The sequence below is a fragment of the Nelusetta ayraudi genome, unplaced genomic scaffold (genome assembly GCF_046127955.1).
Source record: "Nelusetta ayraudi isolate G7.1 ecotype Tasmania unplaced genomic scaffold, CSIRO-AGI_Nayr_v1 ptg000011l, whole genome shotgun sequence".
NCBI classification, from domain to species: domain Eukaryota; kingdom Metazoa; phylum Chordata; class Actinopteri; order Tetraodontiformes; family Monacanthidae; genus Nelusetta; species Nelusetta ayraudi.
This window is the reverse complement of record NW_027466061.1, coordinates 19998862-20018706: the sequence shown is the minus strand read 5'-3', so window position 1 is coordinate 20018706 and position 19845 is coordinate 19998862. Positions and strand designations below refer to the sequence as shown.

The following is a 19845-nucleotide window of genomic DNA, read 5'->3' as shown; positions in this document are numbered from 1 at the left end:
CGGACCGGAGGATCAATTGTTGTTGACTGTGATGATGATTTTCAGGGTAGATTTGAAAGTATCCAGAGACAGAACATGGTTAATCTCCACTGGCTTTACAGGTGGAAACAACTGATGCCAACTTTAAAGTAAGTCATCTTGGAATCACTCATCAGATTCTCCAAAATGACAATGACGTGTTCAAATTAAACCATTTCATCCAAAGAATGTACTTTGTCTGGTAAACAGTTGGACGAAAATGTCTGCAGACTTGTGATCGTTTCCTCCTCAGTGACTCACAGAAATAAATGTTTCCAGGCTGCAATTTGGACGAGACGAAAACATCCTTTTGAGTGTTGTTGCTGTTGATCACAATGAAAGCATTTGTAAACGAGTTGCCGTGTTTTGTTGTTGTCTTTTTGTGTTTCCCAGGGCTGCAGCAGTGCTCTGATGCTGTTTCACACACACTGTGGTGAAGCGGAATGACTGTCCTGCCGCTCAGAAAACTGTCAGTTCTTTCCTCACGCCTTAAAAAAAGAAAAAAAGCTAAATTTCAGGAGGATTTTTTTTTCTTTTTAAATGGAGCAGCACATGGAATAGGGCCTGGACAGAGGAGCAAATTGCTCCAAATACCTGCTGCTTTTCCTGGGGAAGGAGGATAAGCGCCACTCGTCGAGTGTTTGGTTAGAAGCAGTACAATGACTGTGGGACGCCACCCTGCTGCAATTCTCTCCTTGCCTGGGGGCTGGGAAAAAATTTGCCGCAGTTGGGAGCAGATTTCCAGCTGAGCGGGGATTAATTGAACTGTCAGTGGATTGCGCCGGCGAGCGCAGGCGGGGAAATCTCTCATGTTTTCAGCTGCCTGTCATGGCCGCACAAACGCAGTGTGAACTCTCCCTTTCACTGCCGGGAAAATCACAACACACGAGATTCTCTGAGTTTAAAGCCGCTGCAGCTGCCTGCTCAGGTTTTCAGTTTCAGCCATTTCATGTCAGATGATAATGATGTTGTTGATAGTGATGATGATGTTGGTTGTGGTGGTGGTGGTGGTGATGTGATGAAGATAAATATGATGATGGTGGAGGTGGTGGTGGTGGTGATGATGATGATGATAATGGTGGTGGTGGTGGTGATGATGATGATGATGATGATGGTGGTGGTGGTGGTGGTGGTGATGATGATGATGATGATGGTGGTGGTGGTGGTGATGATGATGATGATGATGATGATGATGATGATGATGATGGTGGTGGTGGTGGTGGTGATGATGATGATGATGATGGTGGTGGTGGTGGTGATGATGATGATAATGGTGGTGGTGGTGGTGGTGATGATGATGATGATGATGATGATGATGGTGGTGGTGGTGGTGATGATGATGATGATGATGATGATGATGATGATGGTGGTGGTGGTGATGATGATGATGATAATGGTGGTGGTGGTGGTGATGATGATGATGATGATGGTGGTGGTGGTGATGATGGTGGAGGTGGTGGTGATGATGATGATAATGGTGGTGGTGGTGATGATGATAATGGTGGTGGTGGTGGTGGTGATGATGATGATGGTGGTGGTGGTGGTGGTGATGATGATGATGATGATGATGGTGGTGGTGGTGGTGATGATGATGATGATGATGATGATGATGATGATGATGGTGGTGGTGGTGGTGATGACGATGATGATTATGATGATGGTGGTGGTGGTGATGATGGTGGAGGTGGTGGTGATGATGATGATAATGGTGGTGGTGGTGATGATGATGATGATGACGATGATGATGATGATGATTATGATGATGGTGGTGGTGGTGATGATGGTGGAGGTGGTGGTGATGATGATGATGATGATGATGGTGGTGGTGGTGATGATGGTGGAGGTGGTGGTGATGATGATGATAATGGTGGTGGTGATGATGATGATGATGATGATGATGATGGTGGTGGTGGTGATGATGGTGGAGGTGGTGGTGATGATGATGATAATGGTGGTGGTGATGATGATGATGATGATGATGGTGGTGGTGGTGGTGATGATGATGATGATTATGATGATGGTGGTGGTGGTGATGATGGTGGAGGTGGTGGTGATGATGATGATAATGGTGGTGGTGGTGATGATGATGATTATGATGATGGTGGTGGTGGTGGTGGTGATGATGATGATGATGATGATGATGATGATGATGATGGTGGTGGTGGTGGTGATGACGATGATGATGATGATGATGATGATGATTATGATGATGGTGGTGGTGGTGATGATGGTGGAGGTGGTGGTGATGATGATGATAATGGTGGTGGTGGTGATGATGATGATGGTGATGATGATGATGATGATGATGAACACTTTTTTTTAAATGTAGCTTTGACACTTTCGATACCATTGAATGTTAGTATTGTACAGTTTTTAAACATGTGGTATTGAAGTAATTTCCTCTGCACTGTATCTGATAACGATGGCAACCGAAATCGACGGGATCCAGGTGGCTGCTGGAGATCAAAACCAGATGAATCCAGTACTTGGTCCACTGAACAAGGCAGAGAAGGTAAATGAATTCCAAACTACTGCTTAATGATGTTGCTTGTGGCTAAATATTCAAAATGCCATCGTCTTTCATTGGAGCTGCGAGTGTGTAGTCACCTGAGTATGACGTGGACATTTGCATGGACATTTGTATGTAAGGACACTTGCATACTAAGTGTATGTGTGTCCAACAGTGAAAGGGTTTGTCTCAGATTTGGGTGAGGGATGGGCTGAAGGTGGTTTTACTTTAGCTGCCAACATGTTTGACTGGTGCTGTGTGAGTGTGTAGTCACCTGACAACGTGGTTTATATGGACACTTATGTGTGTTGGAACAGTGAAATGCTCAAGTATGACTTATGAGGTCTCAGGTCACGCTTATACACAGCGCCAGATAAATATCTTTGATGCAAGGTTATACCACTATCAATTCACTCCCAACTCAAATCTGAGCGGAATGTGGTTTAGTCCGGAAAAACGTTTCATATAATTTCTGTGGTGGACACCTTAAATGTTACCAATAAACACTGAACATTTGTCATTTTTAATTGGTTTACTGGGTTCTCTAATGTAGATGACCAGTGACTATTCTGTCCTCGCTTGACTTGGTGTCAAACTAGACAGATAGTTAACATGTGAGACGAAACTGAAGCTTGGAAGTTTTAGCTTTTCTTACTCGTTTCCTTGTATTTCCACATTGAACCATTAAACTGATTCGCAATCAATTCTTAAAAGTTGTCAAACATAATTGGACAACAAACAAGCGTGTCAGCATCTACTTAGAGGCATATATAGTTTCCAAATATTGCCATCAACACGAACATGAGCCGCACACACAATCTCCAGTCCGTCACAACCAAAATGGAGTAGACCTTTCAAACAAAAACAAAGCATAGTTCCAACAACAAAGCCTTCAAACAGAACAAAAGTATAGTTCCAGCAACAAAGTATAGTTCCAGCACACTGACTATAAGCAGAATTTCTTTACCGGAATCGCTCCATTTTATATTTGAATTAAATGGTGTTGCATCTAAAGCTGATTAGGTCTCAAAATCTATATCTGAAAGATGTTACTGTTCATATTGTCTGGCATAAATTAGTGTTACAAAGTTTTGCTAAAAGGGTCCAAAACATCAGCTGGCTGGTGTGTGCAACAGTTTCCTCCTTGGACAACTGCGCTCAGTGTGTGGGACCCATATCCTCCCTTCAGTGGATACACTATCAATGCAAAGGTGAGATATGTGTTGTGAATTGGTACAGCCAAAAGACAGTGGGTAGATATGTTCTGTTGTATAATAAATTACTTTATAAAGAAACAAATATATTTTTTGAAGTGAAAATGTGTCATGCTATTGAACACTGCTGTCTCACTTTGTCAGTGGGATGGCAGTGACAAACGGTATTCGCTCCCGGTGCGTAAGAACCTTCACTTTGGCTGCCAGCGAACACTGTCGCAACGAACACATGCTTCAAGATTCGTTCTCGTGATCCAATCACCCAAAACAGTTACAAGTGACCAAGTGCAAACAGGGCCTTTTTCGATTTGTGGCATTAGATTAATATGCGTCGTGCATGCACCATTTCAACTGGCGAACATGTAACGTCCGTCACATATGGACTCTCGCCAAATTGTGAGATAACAGAGACAACAGATAACAGCTGAGCATCAGTTAGTCAACGGCGATTTAAAACATATTAGTAGGTATGGCTGGAATGTGCCGTATTTCTAAAAATAATATAATGTAGTGACCTACAAAGGTGGGAAGGGGAGAGACATTCACCTGGTTGGCGGGGTACTTAAGTGGGCGTGATGGGGGCGGGGTTCGGTGGATTTGAATGTTTTGGAAGTGTGGAGAATAAACGCTTCAACCTTCTGCCTTCGCTTCTGGCTCTCATTCTCTGCACCTCCACAATAATATCATTTGAATAAAAATCTCTCAAGTCCTGTTTCAGTTCATTACGGGACAGGTTTTTTAGTTGCCAAATATGGGACAATCGCATATTTTACGGGAGGGTTAGCAACCCTATCTAGACCACAGACGGAAATCAAATGAGGTTTTGTCATTTTCCCTAAAAAAAAAAAAAAAAACGTGACAAATTGTGTCCCGGGAGGGATTTTATTTTTCCCGGGACAGGTGGTTAAAAAATAGAACAATTCTGGGAAAAACAGTCCTCATACAGTATGTTTTCAAATATTGCCGTGGGTGACTATTCTCTCGTCGGTCCAGCGTCTCCTGACACTGTTGTGCTGTATTGCGGCTACCAGCTGTGAAGTCAAAGATTTTTTCATTGCGCGTCGCTCCGTCCGTCCTGCTGTTTTTGAGCTTTTTCTTCCACCACTGAGAACAGAAACGTCTGCAGCTCGTCATGTATTCGTTCGCCCATGGCACAGTTTCACAAGCATTTCAGTTTTTAATACGTGAAAATACAAAGATCCACACGCGGGGCATTTAAAAATGGCGTTTTTTGGTTTTTGTAAAAGACTCCCACTCCGCTCTCGTCAAAACCTTTACCCAATCAGTGCCCTGCTTTGTGCTACGTCACCTCTATGGTCCCTTTTCAGCACACTTGGAACCCCAAGGAAGCAGGGACCAAAATGGTAACCCTTGGAACCGTGTAGGGGCCAGTGCAAGCGCGTACCAGCCGAGGCGAGCCCGGCCAACACCAAACAAGCCATTGGAAACATGCCCAAAGTGACAAACAACCATTCACACTCACATACATACCTATAGACAACTTAGTTTTTAATTCACCTCACATGCATGTTTTTGGAGTGTGGGAGGAAGCCAGAGAACCTGGAGAGAACCCAGCAGACACAGGGAGAACATGCAAACTCCACACAGAAAGGCCCCAGGCCCAGAATCAAACCTACCTTCTTGCTGTGAGGCGGCAGCGCGAACCACTGCGCCCACTTACCAACCAAGCAAATGACAAAAAGACTACGACTACGACTTGTAATCTAGGGCTGCAATGTGAATAAAAAATCTGCCAAAAAAATAGGATGAAGATTTTTCAACTTGTGTCCAAGTCCCCACTCTGCTCTTATCTACTGAAATGTATATTTAATTTATATTTTCAGCATACTTTAATAATGGTCATGGCTTTAAAATGAACAATTTCATTTAGTTTTCCTCACTGAAATCCACGAAATGCAAAGAAGTTGGTATACTACATATTTTGAAAAAGGTTTTGACACCACTTCAAATCAAGAAAGTGTCGCTGGGAAGCTTCGGCAAACCTCAGTTTGGGGACGAGTGAACTGAATCAATTCTTTAAATTAAAACTATTTATGCTATTACATATTAAGCAAAGAATCTTTTTATTTTTCATGTCAAGCTTAATAATGTGACTTCTACTAATCCAATTTCCCCAGAAGAAATTCTGCTAAGTGACGGCAAGGGCAAGGACAGCGGCAGCGAGTCCGACGACGGCAGCACAAGTCGTAGTGTCAGAGTGTGAACCGAGTGTGCATGTGGATGCTGCATCAGACTACATTTATGGGGCAAGTCCATGATATTGAAGATGTTGGTAGGTTCATTTTATAACGTTCTATTAATAAAATTAAAATTTCCTATGAATAAAAATGAACCCATTCAAAATTCTGTGTTTTGCAGGAGCAGTCTCACCCACAGAAAATGAGACTGACCGTCCCTCTGAAGGTCAGATTATCCTTCACTAATCCCACCATAGTTGGGACTGTATAGTCTTATAACAACAAAGGAAGTGGCACGATACCAAGAAGCACTAATGAAAGCAGTGAATGATAAATAAGTAATGATAAATAATAAATAATAACACTTTTTAACTTCTTATTGATAAAAGTAAAATTTCCTGTCAAAACAATTAACTTCTCAAATTATGTGTTTAGAAGGAGCAGTGTCGTCCACAGTAAATGAGACTGAAGGTAAGCTGAACCCTCACTACTGTTGGCTCATTGGTCTGGAAGATAATGGACACAATTCAGGATGAATTGATGCCTCTTTTTGATTACCAATACTTTACCTTGAATATCTGCAGACGGCGATACCGATACCATTTTACTTTGGAAACAAACTTAAGCTTGCATTGGAAATAAAGTTACGTTCAGGACAACTCAGAAATACGGGACAAACCCCTTCCCATAGCGATTCAAAACGGGACGCACCATTTCATCATCAAATACGGGACAATTTTGTATTTTAAGGGACGGTTGGCAACTCTAGCGGAAGCATCATGGAATATAATATGCAGACTATACACAAACGACGGGCCCCAAGTAGAAAAATGAGCCATAACAACAAACACTACAGTAAACTGTTGAGAAGCACCGTAAACTTCCCCAAGACAAGAGATGAAATGCCAGGTAGGTATCTTATCATGAGGCTCCAAATGTTCCATTCAGCGAGCAAAACCCGTGTTCTCAACAACAGAGAGCGGTTGGTCATCCAGCAGACTAAACTTGATAACTTTCTATAAAACAGAACATATCTACCCACTGTCTTTTGGCTGTACCAATTCACAACAAATATCTCACCTTTGCATTGATAGTGTATCCACTGAAATGTTCTTTTCCATGATTCTTACGCAAGCGCTTTATGAAATTCGTAGTGAAGTTCGTAGTGTTGAAGTTTCCAGTGCTGCTGCGACCCTTTGAGACATGTTTGTTGCACAAATTGCACTCTGCTGCACGTCGTGCAGTGAGGCCAGTGATGTCGTGAATGGCCTGCGGGATCAGATCGGAAAGTTACTTCACTACAGTATCGGATCGGCGCATCGTTAGACACAATACAACCCAGTTGTTAAGAATACTCAGATGCATATGAAATAAATTCAATAACATCTCATGTTATGACTTGTTACAAATCGCCATGACTGGAAAGTACAGGAGAGAGTAGGAGATGACATGAAAATAAGTGTAGAGAAGGGAGGGAGGACAGCAAGGAGAGGTGAAACGAGAGCAGAAAAGACAAAAGGAAAGAGGAGAAAACGGTGACGAGTGATAAGAGGGAAGGAAATTTCAGAATGCAGATTTGTAAAAGATCCCCTCAAAAATATTTTTGTGTGGGCTACTGTAAACACAACAACAGTACCTATAAACTTCGGTTGTGTGGGCAGAGCAATATTTAGCTTTATGTATTGGTGGATATTGGTGGTTTCCCATCAGAAAATTATGCCTTACAGCAAAGAAAAGTGGTGAACATGTTCTAGTTATCATATACACTTAAACTGATGAACCTTGTATTGATGCGTATCAATCAATACTAATGATAACTTTTCTGCTTGATAACTTTTCTGCTTTACACATCTTCCAGGAAATGGTGCTGATCGTGAACATGGGTCCAGAAGAGTGCCAAAGAAAGTGTGGTCTGAGGCGGAAGTCGCTGCAGTGATGCAGCATTTCGGAGACCACATCAGTAAAGGAAAACTGGCCACCAAAACAGAATGCAGTCACTGCAAGTTGGTACAAGACCCACTGTTGTCACAAAGAACAGTGCAAAATATCAGAGACTTTGTCCGAAACAGAGGAATAGCTGCACAAAGGCAGTCAAATAAGAAAAATCTGTAAATCCACTGGCAACAAGTGCTGTTATTGTTTGGTGTGGTTGTACCACATGCACTTTTAGAAATAAACCCAGTTCTGTTTTTGAATTTTTTATTTTTATTTGATTTTGTTTTCTGTTAAAAGACCGACTGATGGGCCGGCTCCATGCCGGATTGTGTGAAAATAGGAACCATTTATTTAGAAAATAAAATGACTGTTCCTGTTATGCTTGGTGTTGTCAGGTGTGTTTGTTAATTTTATGTTAATGAGGAGTGATTTAAAGCATGACATTGTCCGTCTAAAGTGTGTGTGTGTGTGTGTGTATGTGGGAGAGGGGGTGGGTGTGTGTAAAGTGCAGCCCCTCTTGTGATGGGCTGGCGAAAGCAACTGCTACAGACCGCAGCAGCAGCAGCAGCAGCAGCAGCAGCAGCAGTGATGTTGCAGTGGTCCAGAGGAACCGTTGAATGTTTTGCTTCTGACGGTGCAGCTTGAAAGCTGCTGCAACAGCTCAAGTCAGTCACCTGTCTGCTGGGAGTCATGGTGGGACGTCATCTGCTTAAAAAGAGCGTGCGCACACACACACATACACACACACACACACACAAAGTGCACTGGAGCGAATCTAAAGATTCCATCAAAGGTGATGATTGATTGAGACGAGCCCAAAAGAGGCTTTCCAGAGGGGAGACCTTTCAAAGCAATTCCATTAGGTCTGGGCGAACAGGAGACGGAGGGCATTGTAATGTTTCATTACATTAAGGCTGATGAATGGACGGGAGGCAGTGCTTGTAAACGGGGAGTCAAGACATTACTTACGTCGCTCGTGGGCACATTTCATTTTAAAGAAATGCATCTGCTAGCGAGGGCGTGGGTTAGTGTTCCAAAAGAACGTCAATAAGATAAAAAAAACAACCACTAAAATAAAAAAGATGGCAGCAAAGCTGGAGATGCTTCCTTTAAGGAGGAGGATGAGGGACGGCCGTCAGGGGAAAGGAGGGATTTAATCAATACAAACATGAGGCAATTAGTGTAGCGCTCATATTTCTTCAGGGAGGTGGGTGTAAACGTGGAGCGATCAAAGTGATGTCTGCTCCATGCAGGTCATTACTGAGGCATCATTGCGATTACTGTGATATATTGTTAAAGAGCCTTTAGGAAGCCTGCGTGTAATTAATTCACTCGCAGCACACTCCTGCATATTTCACCCGATTTACGGGCCGACGCACCATTAGCAAAGTTGAAGCTCCGACGGAAAGAAGGCAGACAACTCGCTGCAGACTCGCTCCACTCAAGAACTCATTTTCTTTCTGCGGAGAGCCGTCATCAGAGTCCAGACAGCCGCTTGACTGCTCAGCGAAAAACACTCGGTGACAGGATGTGGCAGAGTCACCAGGCCTCGTGAAATATGCAAATGAGCAAAAACAGGGAGGCAAACCTTCAAAGGCCGCGGTAAACAAACACAAACAGGCTGTTTGGGCCTTGAAGGGATGATGAGTTAGGTTCACACACACAAACAAACACACGCACGCACGCACAAAGCGTGCAGCAGATCACTCAGACACCGAGGGGACATAAATGTTTCAAGAAAACAAAACTTTTGGATTGGGGTGAAAATGGCATAAACAAGGATAATTAGTCTTGCGCGTTTACTAAAACAACTTTCTGAGTCGTGGTGCAACACTCATGTCACTGGAATATTAGTGAAGCATAAGACACAAAGCAAAAAAACCCCACTGATAAACACTTAGGCAGCACAGCATACTGCAGCTGCAACAGTAATGATGCAAAGATGCTCGAAATAAACACTCTAATGTAGAGAAACCACTAATTTTAACCAAAGTGAAGCAAAGGCTTTTATGGCTTGTAGAGCTTTATTTTTTGGTTGGTTGGAGGGTCATTTGATATTTTTGCTTATTTTGCTATCAAAAATAGCAGTTGTTTAAAAAAAGAAAAAAAAGAAAAAAAAAGGTCTGAACAGATTTATGAACAGAGTGTGCAGAAATGCAATGCAATCAAACACTTCACCACAGCTTTTCCTCTGACAAATGTCTTTGTGCACTATGTGAAATGTGCCTGGTCACTTTCATGCTGTTATTATAATAGGAATGAGATGGGTGGGCCGGTTCTAGCTGTGCACAGAGGGGAAAAAGCAGCTTAAAACCTCAGGTGTGGCTGGTCAATCATGACAATAATTAACTTTATCATAGACAGTGTGGAAATCTGCCGCAGATGATCACAATATTACTAATACAATGTACAACTGTACAACTATATCAACTGTGTTGGTGAGGTTCAAAGTCTGACATCTCATACAGCAGCCACTAAAACATCTGATCTGATCTGGCAGGAATATAATGGGACCAATCACCAATCTTCTGCTGCAGGTTTGCAGTCTTCTTATGTTCAAGTATCCATATGCCGTTGATTGGAATATCAGATATAACCATTCATGCAACTTACATACAAACGTTATACTGTGTACTAGTAGTAAATGGATAAAGTTACTTATGGCTGTCCTGCTCCTATTACTATGTTTCAAGGTATTTGTAGTATTCTGAGACTTCTGTTAAGTGTAGAAGGTGTTCTAGGCTCCAGGTGTGGGTTACCTGACATAAAGTCCTGGCAGAGAGTCTATATATAGGAAAGGGATGTAATGGGGGAAAAAGGGAAGGAAAGGATGTCATGGTTGCCATTTCCTCTCCATCATGTAACTCAAAAGCAATTCAGGAGTTGAAAAAAACTCAGGAGGAGAAAATTGGCTTCCGTTTATCCAAAATGTTCCAGTATAGAAACATGCTTCTCGTAGAAGGTGGAGATTAGGGAGGGAGCCAAATTCACTCGTGCACAAATGAACATTTGTCATTTCCCCTCTAGTTTTCACATTTGCACTTGCAGTTACGGGCGTCTCTGAGCGTTGACAGGGCTAAATATAGTGGCGCCATCTGGCCCTGCAAAACGCATCCTCGCGCAAATGTGTTGCAGAGGTCAAACACTCGGCGGGAGCAAATGTGCAAACACTGAATGGAAAACATTCCAGTTGTCTGTCACTGACCTTGTTCAGCGCACTCACGGGAGCGCCGACACAGAACTTGCTAGATTGCTTCAGGATTCAAGGCCTTGCTCTTGTAAACGTCCACGTGCTGAAACTCACGTATGAGACATTTTGTTTTCATTTGTTTCATTGGCTTAGAACGATCATTTCCCCTTGTTTTATTTTTAGAATGAAGAGCATTGAAAAGGCTGATGACGGGGATCAGTGGGCAGATTTGCTTTTGTCTAATTGAGTGTTTAATTAAATGTCCTGCAGCATGTTTGCGGCGCTGAACATCCAGCTTCAGCATCATTTCCTCGAGCCCGCGGCACCAGTTTTGAACATTCCTGCTGTGGCTCTGCGGGTGCTGCGTGATGCCTGGCGCTCAATGTGCTGTTTACCAGCCTTGAGTCTCATTTATTGCATTCACAGTGTTTTTTTCACTGCCTATCTCTTTCTGGTGTGTTGAAGGTAATAGAATTCTTGCGCGGAATGACTGGAGGTTTCCGCATAAAAATGTGGCAGAATGTTCAAAGGAAAGGTGGTTCCTTTAAATGCAGGAAGTATGACAAAAAAAAACAAAAACATAAGAGTGCGCTGAAAATGTAGGGAATAGATTGTTAGTGAATGCAAATTTTTGTAGAGTCGTCAGGAAAAAGTCCTGATCAAGTTGCCATCAGACCAAAACTGCGGTTAATAAAGTAATCTGTCTTCTAGGAAACTGTTTGGGGACGAATGAATCTGGTGCAGGACAAATCACTTGCATGAGGTTGTAAGAGAGTGAATTGGCACATCTCCACTTTGCATTTGACAGTCATTTCTTTTAATCCGCCTCTTGTGACTTTCCAAAAAATAATCCACCAAGTGCACGGCTAAATTGCTTACTCGACCTGTGCTTTTTACACCTTCATTCTTTATGCATTACTTGGGAAACAAAAAAAGACCAGGAATGCAAACATTATTTTGTTTAAAACTGTTGTTGATTTATGCAGGATTTACAAAAAAAGAAAGGAACTCCCAAGAAGTGTGTGGACCCAGCACATCTCTGCTTCTTCTTTAAAAAATCCTCATGCAAACCAGAGTCTGAGAGTCTGCAGTTTCCCTTGGCTCCTTTCACATCACATAAACACATTTCAACAAGTTTCTTACATTCTAATGCTGCGTCATCTGTTTTATTTAAAACCTGATTGAATCACAGGATGGGGTTTCACGCTTTTCTTCAATCCCCAGGGAATAAAACAAAAAATAATCCACAGTCATAAAAGAACATTTACAACACTTCTACTACATCTAGTACGGCAACAGCAACAGACGGAATACATCAAATCTCTAGTGGGTTTTTTTATTTGAATGTACATTTTAATAATCTGCAATAATCCATGCAGTATTTGATGTTATTCCACCATAAGTAAAAGGAGTGTTAGCCGTGTTAGCTGGAGAAACACCAACAACCGCAGTGTTATTTTACATTCTATGTAGTAACACATTGCACAAGGACACTTGACCTGCAAATGAAAAGGGAAAGTGCTTTATGGAACAAACAAAAAATACAAAACAAAGAAGACAACAGAAAAGCATGCACATGGGGAAGGTAAGAAAACAGAATGAATCTCCTGCCACTGGAAAAGCACTTGTGGGATTTAAGCAGATGGCAGCGCTAGTCGAGGGGGAGTAGAATGCTTTCTTTGTGGGGACGACCTTTCCGGCTTTTAGAACATCCAAAATAAATCCAAAACTCTCAAATCAAAAATAAAAGGCAGAATGCGATGGCAGCAAGAGAGACGGAACAAAACTACACATAGCATGACGGGAAAAAAAGTATTTTTTTTGAAAATCACGGCGATCATCTGAACCATTTTCATGTTTGTTTGTTTTGTAGTTAAAGGAAATGACCTTCATTTTGCCCATTAAGTCTTTTTTTTTTTTTTTTTGTAAAGCTGGGAAAACGAATCGGCCCTCATTTCAGGGCCACCCGTGTTGCAGTGCAATCGCAAAGAAAAACACTACTTTCCTCATTTTCGTTTATACAGAGAAAATTACAGATTAAAAAAGCAGAAACAGAGCAGCAGTTAATGATCCGAACAGTCTTTCAAGGAATATTATTATCATTTTAGCACGACTCACATTTTAGTGTGGTGAAAGCTAAAGAAAACAAAAAACAAAAAACAAAAAACAAAAAACAAAACAAAACAAAAAAAGCTTTCAGCTTTTGGCCCACAGACTGTAATTGTAACAGGGCCGACCCTGTTCCATCAACTGCATGAACTCTGTCTGGGTCACATCTCATGTTGCTCACTGACAATTAACACGATAATTCAAAATGTAGTAAAGCACAAACTGGCCAACTGATATTTCCAACATGGTGTGTTCCAAATACTAAACTTATGTCATTCAACACAGTGGACTGATGATATGGTACACTAACCACACTGGCCTACGAGAGCCCGCTGCTGTTTAGTGTTGATGGTAACTAGTCACACTTTTACTTTATTTTCCTTTTCAGGCTGAACTGCAGGAACTAAATGTGATCATTCATCAGGCCTAAACCAAACTCACACACTTTCATGCCGCCCAAACTGCACCAGACACAGTCAGTTTGTGGGCTGTTCAGACTATGTGTCCATTGCATTTTAACATACTTATCAGAGTGAACATTCAAATATTAAGGTCAAACCATCAAATGATGCCATGAAACACACAGGATGTTGTGTGTCCAACAAACATCTGTTTGCTTTGACCTTCGCAAAATTGTTATTTTGTTCGGAAAATGTAAAGTATGGATGAAAAAGTATATGTCTAATTACTAAAAGAGGGTTTACACTCAACGAATCTCCCTGCAACATTGAAACGTAAACAGCTGAGAAAAAAAGTTTCAAAATACTGTGGGACGATATTTGACAGTTTGTGTTTGCGTTTGGTTAAATTCTATACATGTACAAAGGGCCAATTAAAAAAACAGAAGCTGTTTCATGGCCTTTGGCAAGAGAAATATAGAGACCTCAGTGCAGACCTTGTGTAGGAGGGCCCATCTGCCTCGACTAGTGATGTTAGGGAAGAAAGATGGACAAGAAAGACAAATATAAGTGGTATTTAAGTGTCATCTAACTTCAGCCGAGAAAGTGAACATCCGCCGCCCCTAAAAAATGAAATTAGAAATAATAGCCTCAGTGAAGTGCAAGCACATCCCTGAAAATTTCCAATATTTTTCCCCCCTCCGGATGTGTCGCCACTTTATTCACACATTACTAATTCACAGATGTTCCTGTGAGTCGCAGATGATTTACGGCTGCCTTGAAAAGGCCATACTCTCCGTAATACACTGTATAATACATCTGTGGGTATTCTTCCCGTGTGCTCCGGTAGGAAACAATGGAGCCTTTGTTGATCAGAAAATAACCGAGAGCGCCGCCACGAGCAACAGAAAGAAAAAAAAGAAGAAAAAACAAGGGGAAGGCAGATCTCACAAACAACTGCACTAAAAGGAGGGGGAGCGTGTGGGATGAAAGGAGGGAATGCGGTGGTCTCGTCGCGGCGGTGAGGGAAGCTATTAGACGGCCTCACTTCCGTCTGTACGGCTGAAGTGGCGGCCGCACCCCAAAGTGGAGGTAAAGCTGGTGGAGAGCTGCCAGATGAGCGCACAATCACAAGCTGAAGAGGACGCACGGCGATCATGTGACACCCGATCATTGAGGATTCTGAAGCGGTCACGGCCAAACAGGCTCCCGCACGCTGCCACGGCTCGCTGGGGTCGTCTGACTTAGGGCGAACGATGGCAGTTTTCCTCTTCTGAGGCGAAGCAGGAAGGAAGGCCGCAAACACAGTGCAGGGTTCCGCAGATTTGCGTGTCAAAAGATGGACTTGGAGCCCTCAGTCAAACCTCTGCTAGGGTCTCACTTGTGCTACTTCAGCGCCTCCTTATTGTCTGTGTTGCTAACATTAACCGTTCCGTTTTCTTTTTGGAAAGCATAATCTGAATTTGCCTGCTTCTCTTCCACCAGACTCCATTAAGGTGCAAAGATCTACCGGCACGTCTCTGCTCCTTTACTTGATAGCATTGAGAATTCCGGTGGTGAACTTCCTGGTTCTCACTTCCACACACACTGGGGCTGTGTCTGAAATAGGCCCCTATCAACGGGACCAAGCACCCGGGTTCCAATATGGCGGACCATTCATTTCAATGGAGTTGCTCATCCAGCGCATACGACGAAAAGGTTTTCATTTCCAATCCTGCCTCTGTACCTCAAGTGATGCACGAGGACGCATCAGCCAATCAGAACAAGGCTAGAAACAACACTTCAAAATCTACAATACGAAGGCTTATTATGTCAGTCACATAATAAGCCTTTTTCTTTGTGTGGGGAAAAACACTTTTAGGCCAGATGGGGTTTTGATCTGCGGTACCTTGAAAGGCCACTGGAAAAAAATGACTGTGCCGCCATATTGCCAGTCCGGTACGCAGCTCTTGAACGGGACTCAGACTGGCTTTGTTTGTAAAGGCAAAAAATGATTCAAAGTCTAGTGCAAAATCTTCAGCTCGAACACAGATTGTCTTCACAGTGTGATGACCTTCAGCATGACGACACTGCCTCTCGCACCACACTGGCTGACTGTAGGACCCTGGACTCCAGCCTTGGAGGTTTAACCTGCCCATCTCTTTAACCAGCAAATCTGAGAAATCCCCCCCGAACGCACTGCGACAGTAACCCCAGTTACAGTGCACGAGAGAAAGAGAGCGTCAAGCCATTTCTGCAGCAGATCACAAATGGCAGAAATGGCTCATTGCCCCCTTCTGGACTGCGGAGGACACCTGGGAGGGTGGTGGTGGGACGGGGGAAGTCGGGGTCTCAGTCAGAGCGAGCAGCCACCACAAGAGCGGGTGGAGCAGGTGCATTCGGAAGTAACGGGCCGCTGCGACAGCACGGCCGACCCCTTCAACGGCAGAAATGGCCGAGACGCCTTCAGACAGTGATAATGACAACATAGACAAAAGGCACAAAGCTGGATGAGAGCACGGAGCCAGAGAGACGGCGAGCGCCTCCCTCCGTCTGCCCGACGCAGGCACGACACGATAACAGAAGTCCACGGACGACCGGATGGTTTGACTGCACAGGCGAGTCGGCCGCTGACTTCACTCCCGGACGGAGGAGCCACGAACTGCACGCCGCTACATTCGCCGTAACGTCGCGGGCGGAACAGGCGGCGGGATCTTATCGCGGCGGAATAAATTACCGTTTTGAACAAGCCACTCCAATTTCAATCTCGGAGAATTAGAAAAGGGAAGAAAAAGAACTGACACGTTTGAATTGCGCGACAAGCAAAGGATATAAAACTGGGACGATTCACACGCAGGCTGTTTCCAGTGCGACTGAAATCTCTCTTTTTTGCTCTTGGTGTTTCCAGCTTTTCTTTTCTCTTCTTTTCTTTGAGGCTTCCTCAGACAGAGGGGAGCAAATTAAAAGCTGCCTCTGCGTGCGCGCACACACTCTCACACACACACACACACACACACACACACACACACACACACACACACACACACACACACACACCCTTATACCCGCTCCCTGCCCCTCCTCCGCTCCGACACAAAGACCTAAATGATACTTGTTATAGATTAATTACAGTCGGACTGCAGACACGCAGAGGGAACACAGCGGGCCAAGCTCGTCATATGTCCACGACGACGTGACTCATCTCACACGTCTGAGCTTTTCTTCAACTTCCATCCTGCCAGAGAAGAAGAAGAAGAAGAAGAAGAAGAAGAAGAAGATGAAGAAGAAGAAGAAGAAGAAGAAGAAGAAGAAGAAGAAGAAGAAGAAGAAGAAGAAGCCTGCAGGTCCTTCGAGCTCCGAGGCCGCCGCCGGCTAATGGACGGTTGTTTCCCTTTTCGCGTCTTTTTCCCTTCTTTTCAAGCGCCGTCTCTCAGGCATCCCTTGCGTAACTCACAGAGCAGCAACGGATCAAAGAGTCGATGAAGAGCGGCACACTGTGCAATTTGTTCAGCTGCCCAAACTCACAGAGCAAAAGTTTCTCTTCAGGCGAGATTCTGGTTCTGGTCTGTTGCGAGCCGTACGGGACGTGACATCAACACTTGTTCAATGGATATGAAGAGTCTTTTAGTTGTTGTTGTTGTTGTTGTTGTTGTTGTTGTTGTTGTTGTTGTTGCTGTTGCTGTTGTTGCTGTTGCTTCCAGGATGAGCGTTGGTGATGATCACAGTGTTATCATTCCGGCGCCGCTCCGGCCGAGGTCACGACAGCTGCCACGGCGGGTTGAAGAACTTGATGGCGTGACTTTTGGCCCATTTGGCAAACACGGCCTTCTCGGTGATGAAGCGGTGCCCGCCGTAGGGGGCGCTCTCGTGGAGCACGTACTCGGCACACTCGTCCCGGCTGCCGACCTCATAGTAGTGGTAGGGAACCTTTCTGATCCCCTCCGTCCTGAAAAGACAAAGAAAGAAAACGTACATCATGTCAAGTTCTATTTATCTTTTTTACAGTGTTTTGATCAACATTGTGTATTTATGTATATGTATGTATACCTCCAAATCAGGTGAACGCTTACAACAGTGTGTGTATGTGCCTCCCACTTTTTAAGGGGCCAAAAGTGATGGGACAAATTAACAATCATAAATCAGACTTTCACTTTTTAATACTTGCTTGCAAATCCTTTGCAGTCATGAACAGCCTGAAGTCTGGGAAGCATAGACATCCCCAGACGCTGGGCTTCATCCCTGCTGATGCCCTGCCAGGCCTCTGCTGCAACTGTCTTCACTTGCTGCTTGTTCTTGGTGCACTTTCCCTTCAGTTATGTCTTCAGCAAGTGAAACGTATGCTCAGATCGGATTCAGGTCAGGTGACTGAGTTGGCCATTGCGTAACATTCCACTTCTTTGCTTTAAGAACTCTTTGGTTGCTTTCGCAGCACGCTTCGGGTCATTGTCCATCTGCACTGTGAAGAGCCGTCCAATGACTTCTGAAGCATTTGGCTGAATATGAGCAGATAATATTGCCTGAAACACCTCAGAATTCATCCCCTTAAAAAGTGGGAGGCACATATACAAACTGTTGTCATTCCTACACCGTTCACCTGATTTGGATGGAAATACCCTCAAATTAAAGCTGAAAGTCTGCAGGTAAAGCACATCTTGTTGGTTCCATTTCAATTCCATTGCGGTGGTGCTTAGAGCCAAAAAGATGAGAACTGTATCGATGTCCCACTATCTATGGACCTGACTGTATTTATATGTATATATTTGATGGCACAGACACGTTGCAAGCTGCAGCATGCCAGCTGGCTCAGACCCTGTATAAAGAATGAGGTCAACTGCTGAGCAGCGTTATTATTTGCTAGTTACCAAGGCTATGGGGCTGTGGATTACAGTCACTTGCAACTGCAAGTGGTAACACTATATTTGTTCCTCATTCCACAGTGTATATTTTTAGCACAGTTTTCACTGTATTGAAGTGTAAAAACAGCACTTCTAGCTTTTTCTATGATGTACACACGTTTTAATGCGTGAATTTTATTACTAGTGACTTAATGCTGTAATCTAGAGTGTGAGGCCAGTACGACGTGCAAAAAAAAATCTTCTAGCTGTGCCTATGAATTATGCATTGTTTTAAACATGCAATCATGATCCGTTGACAAGTTATTAATGTGTTTAAATTACCACTTAATTAGATGATATAATTAATCATTGCGCCTGTATTCTTTCTTCAAATTTACAGAGGTCTGATAACATATCATGAGATAGAGATGTTCTCTAATGATGATAATAAATCCATCATCTTACACATGGACAAAGGCAAATCAATACGCTATAAGTGTTGAGAAGCATTTGGGACTCATACAGCCTTCAGCAAAAAAAGAAAACGGAAAATCCTCTGCTCAGCGGGATCGAAAGCTGAGATAGTGCCGCCAAAACTAGACTTCAATAAATTTGTTGGACACGGTGCTCAGACTCACTTCTTGCCTGTGAAACAGCCAAAAGGTGAATAAATTGACGGCTGTAAAAGCGTCAGGTTGAATTCGCAGCTCTCAGTCAAACAAGCAGGAGTCAATACAACCAGAGTCAAGAAATGGAGGTGGGACGAATTCCCCTTACACTTACACTCTTTAAAATATACTTTTTTTCAATAGTGAATGAGCGGGTGACTCCGGAGAGACTTTGGATTGGAGACGGAGCAAAAAACCTGCCTGCCTGCCTGTCAGCTTCCAGGAGCACCACCTCTCTCTCTCTCTCTCTCTCTCTCTCCTTCTCTCCCTCTCTCTCTCTCTCTATCTTTCTCAGTGTGCTACACAGTGGCGGTGCTAACATACAATCAAAGTCAGCCTGCCTACACCACCTGTTGAAGCAGCGTTACCACTCGACTGCAGGGGGTCCATTGCGACCAAATCCTCAAACACGGGAACGTGCAACATCGACCACCTCTCGTGATTGCTGCCGTCGTCACTTTGTCTATCTGAAAATCGTCCTTTGGCGGAGCCAGCCAGACACAATATCCTGCTGTCTGACAGGGGAGAGGAGACGAGGGGAAGGAATTAAATGAGGAGGAAGGGAAGGAATGGGGAATAAAAAAAAAAAAGATGTGCTGCCTGCCCCAGTGAATGATAAAAATCCTGCTCGCTGGCTGAGTTTTCCGCCACGTGTCTGGAGGTGTTCGTACGGCAGCTCCCGCTGCGCACGGGCGAGCCGAGGAGGATGAAAGGCTGGATTTTCACCGTGCATTAGGAGAAAAAAAAAGAGTTTGATGTGGGGCGAGAGCGCCCAGGTGGAGCTGAGAGGTG

General features: G+C 43.6%; 1 protein-coding gene across 1 annotated transcript in view; it reads right to left on the bottom strand.

The window, feature by feature from the left end:
• Nucleotides 1-15408: 15408 nt before the first annotated feature.
• The window catches only part of st6galnac3 (ST6 (alpha-N-acetyl-neuraminyl-2,3-beta-galactosyl-1,3)-N-acetylgalactosaminide alpha-2,6-sialyltransferase 3), a 59901-nt gene continuing 55464 nt past the window's right edge, over nucleotides 15409-19845 (bottom strand). The window contains exon 5 of the mRNA XM_076021777.1: nucleotides 15409-17496. Coding sequence (XP_075877892.1) covers nucleotides 17307-17496 — 190 coding nt within the window. The 3' untranslated portion in view covers nucleotides 15409-17306. The remainder of the gene's footprint in view (nucleotides 17497-19845) is intronic.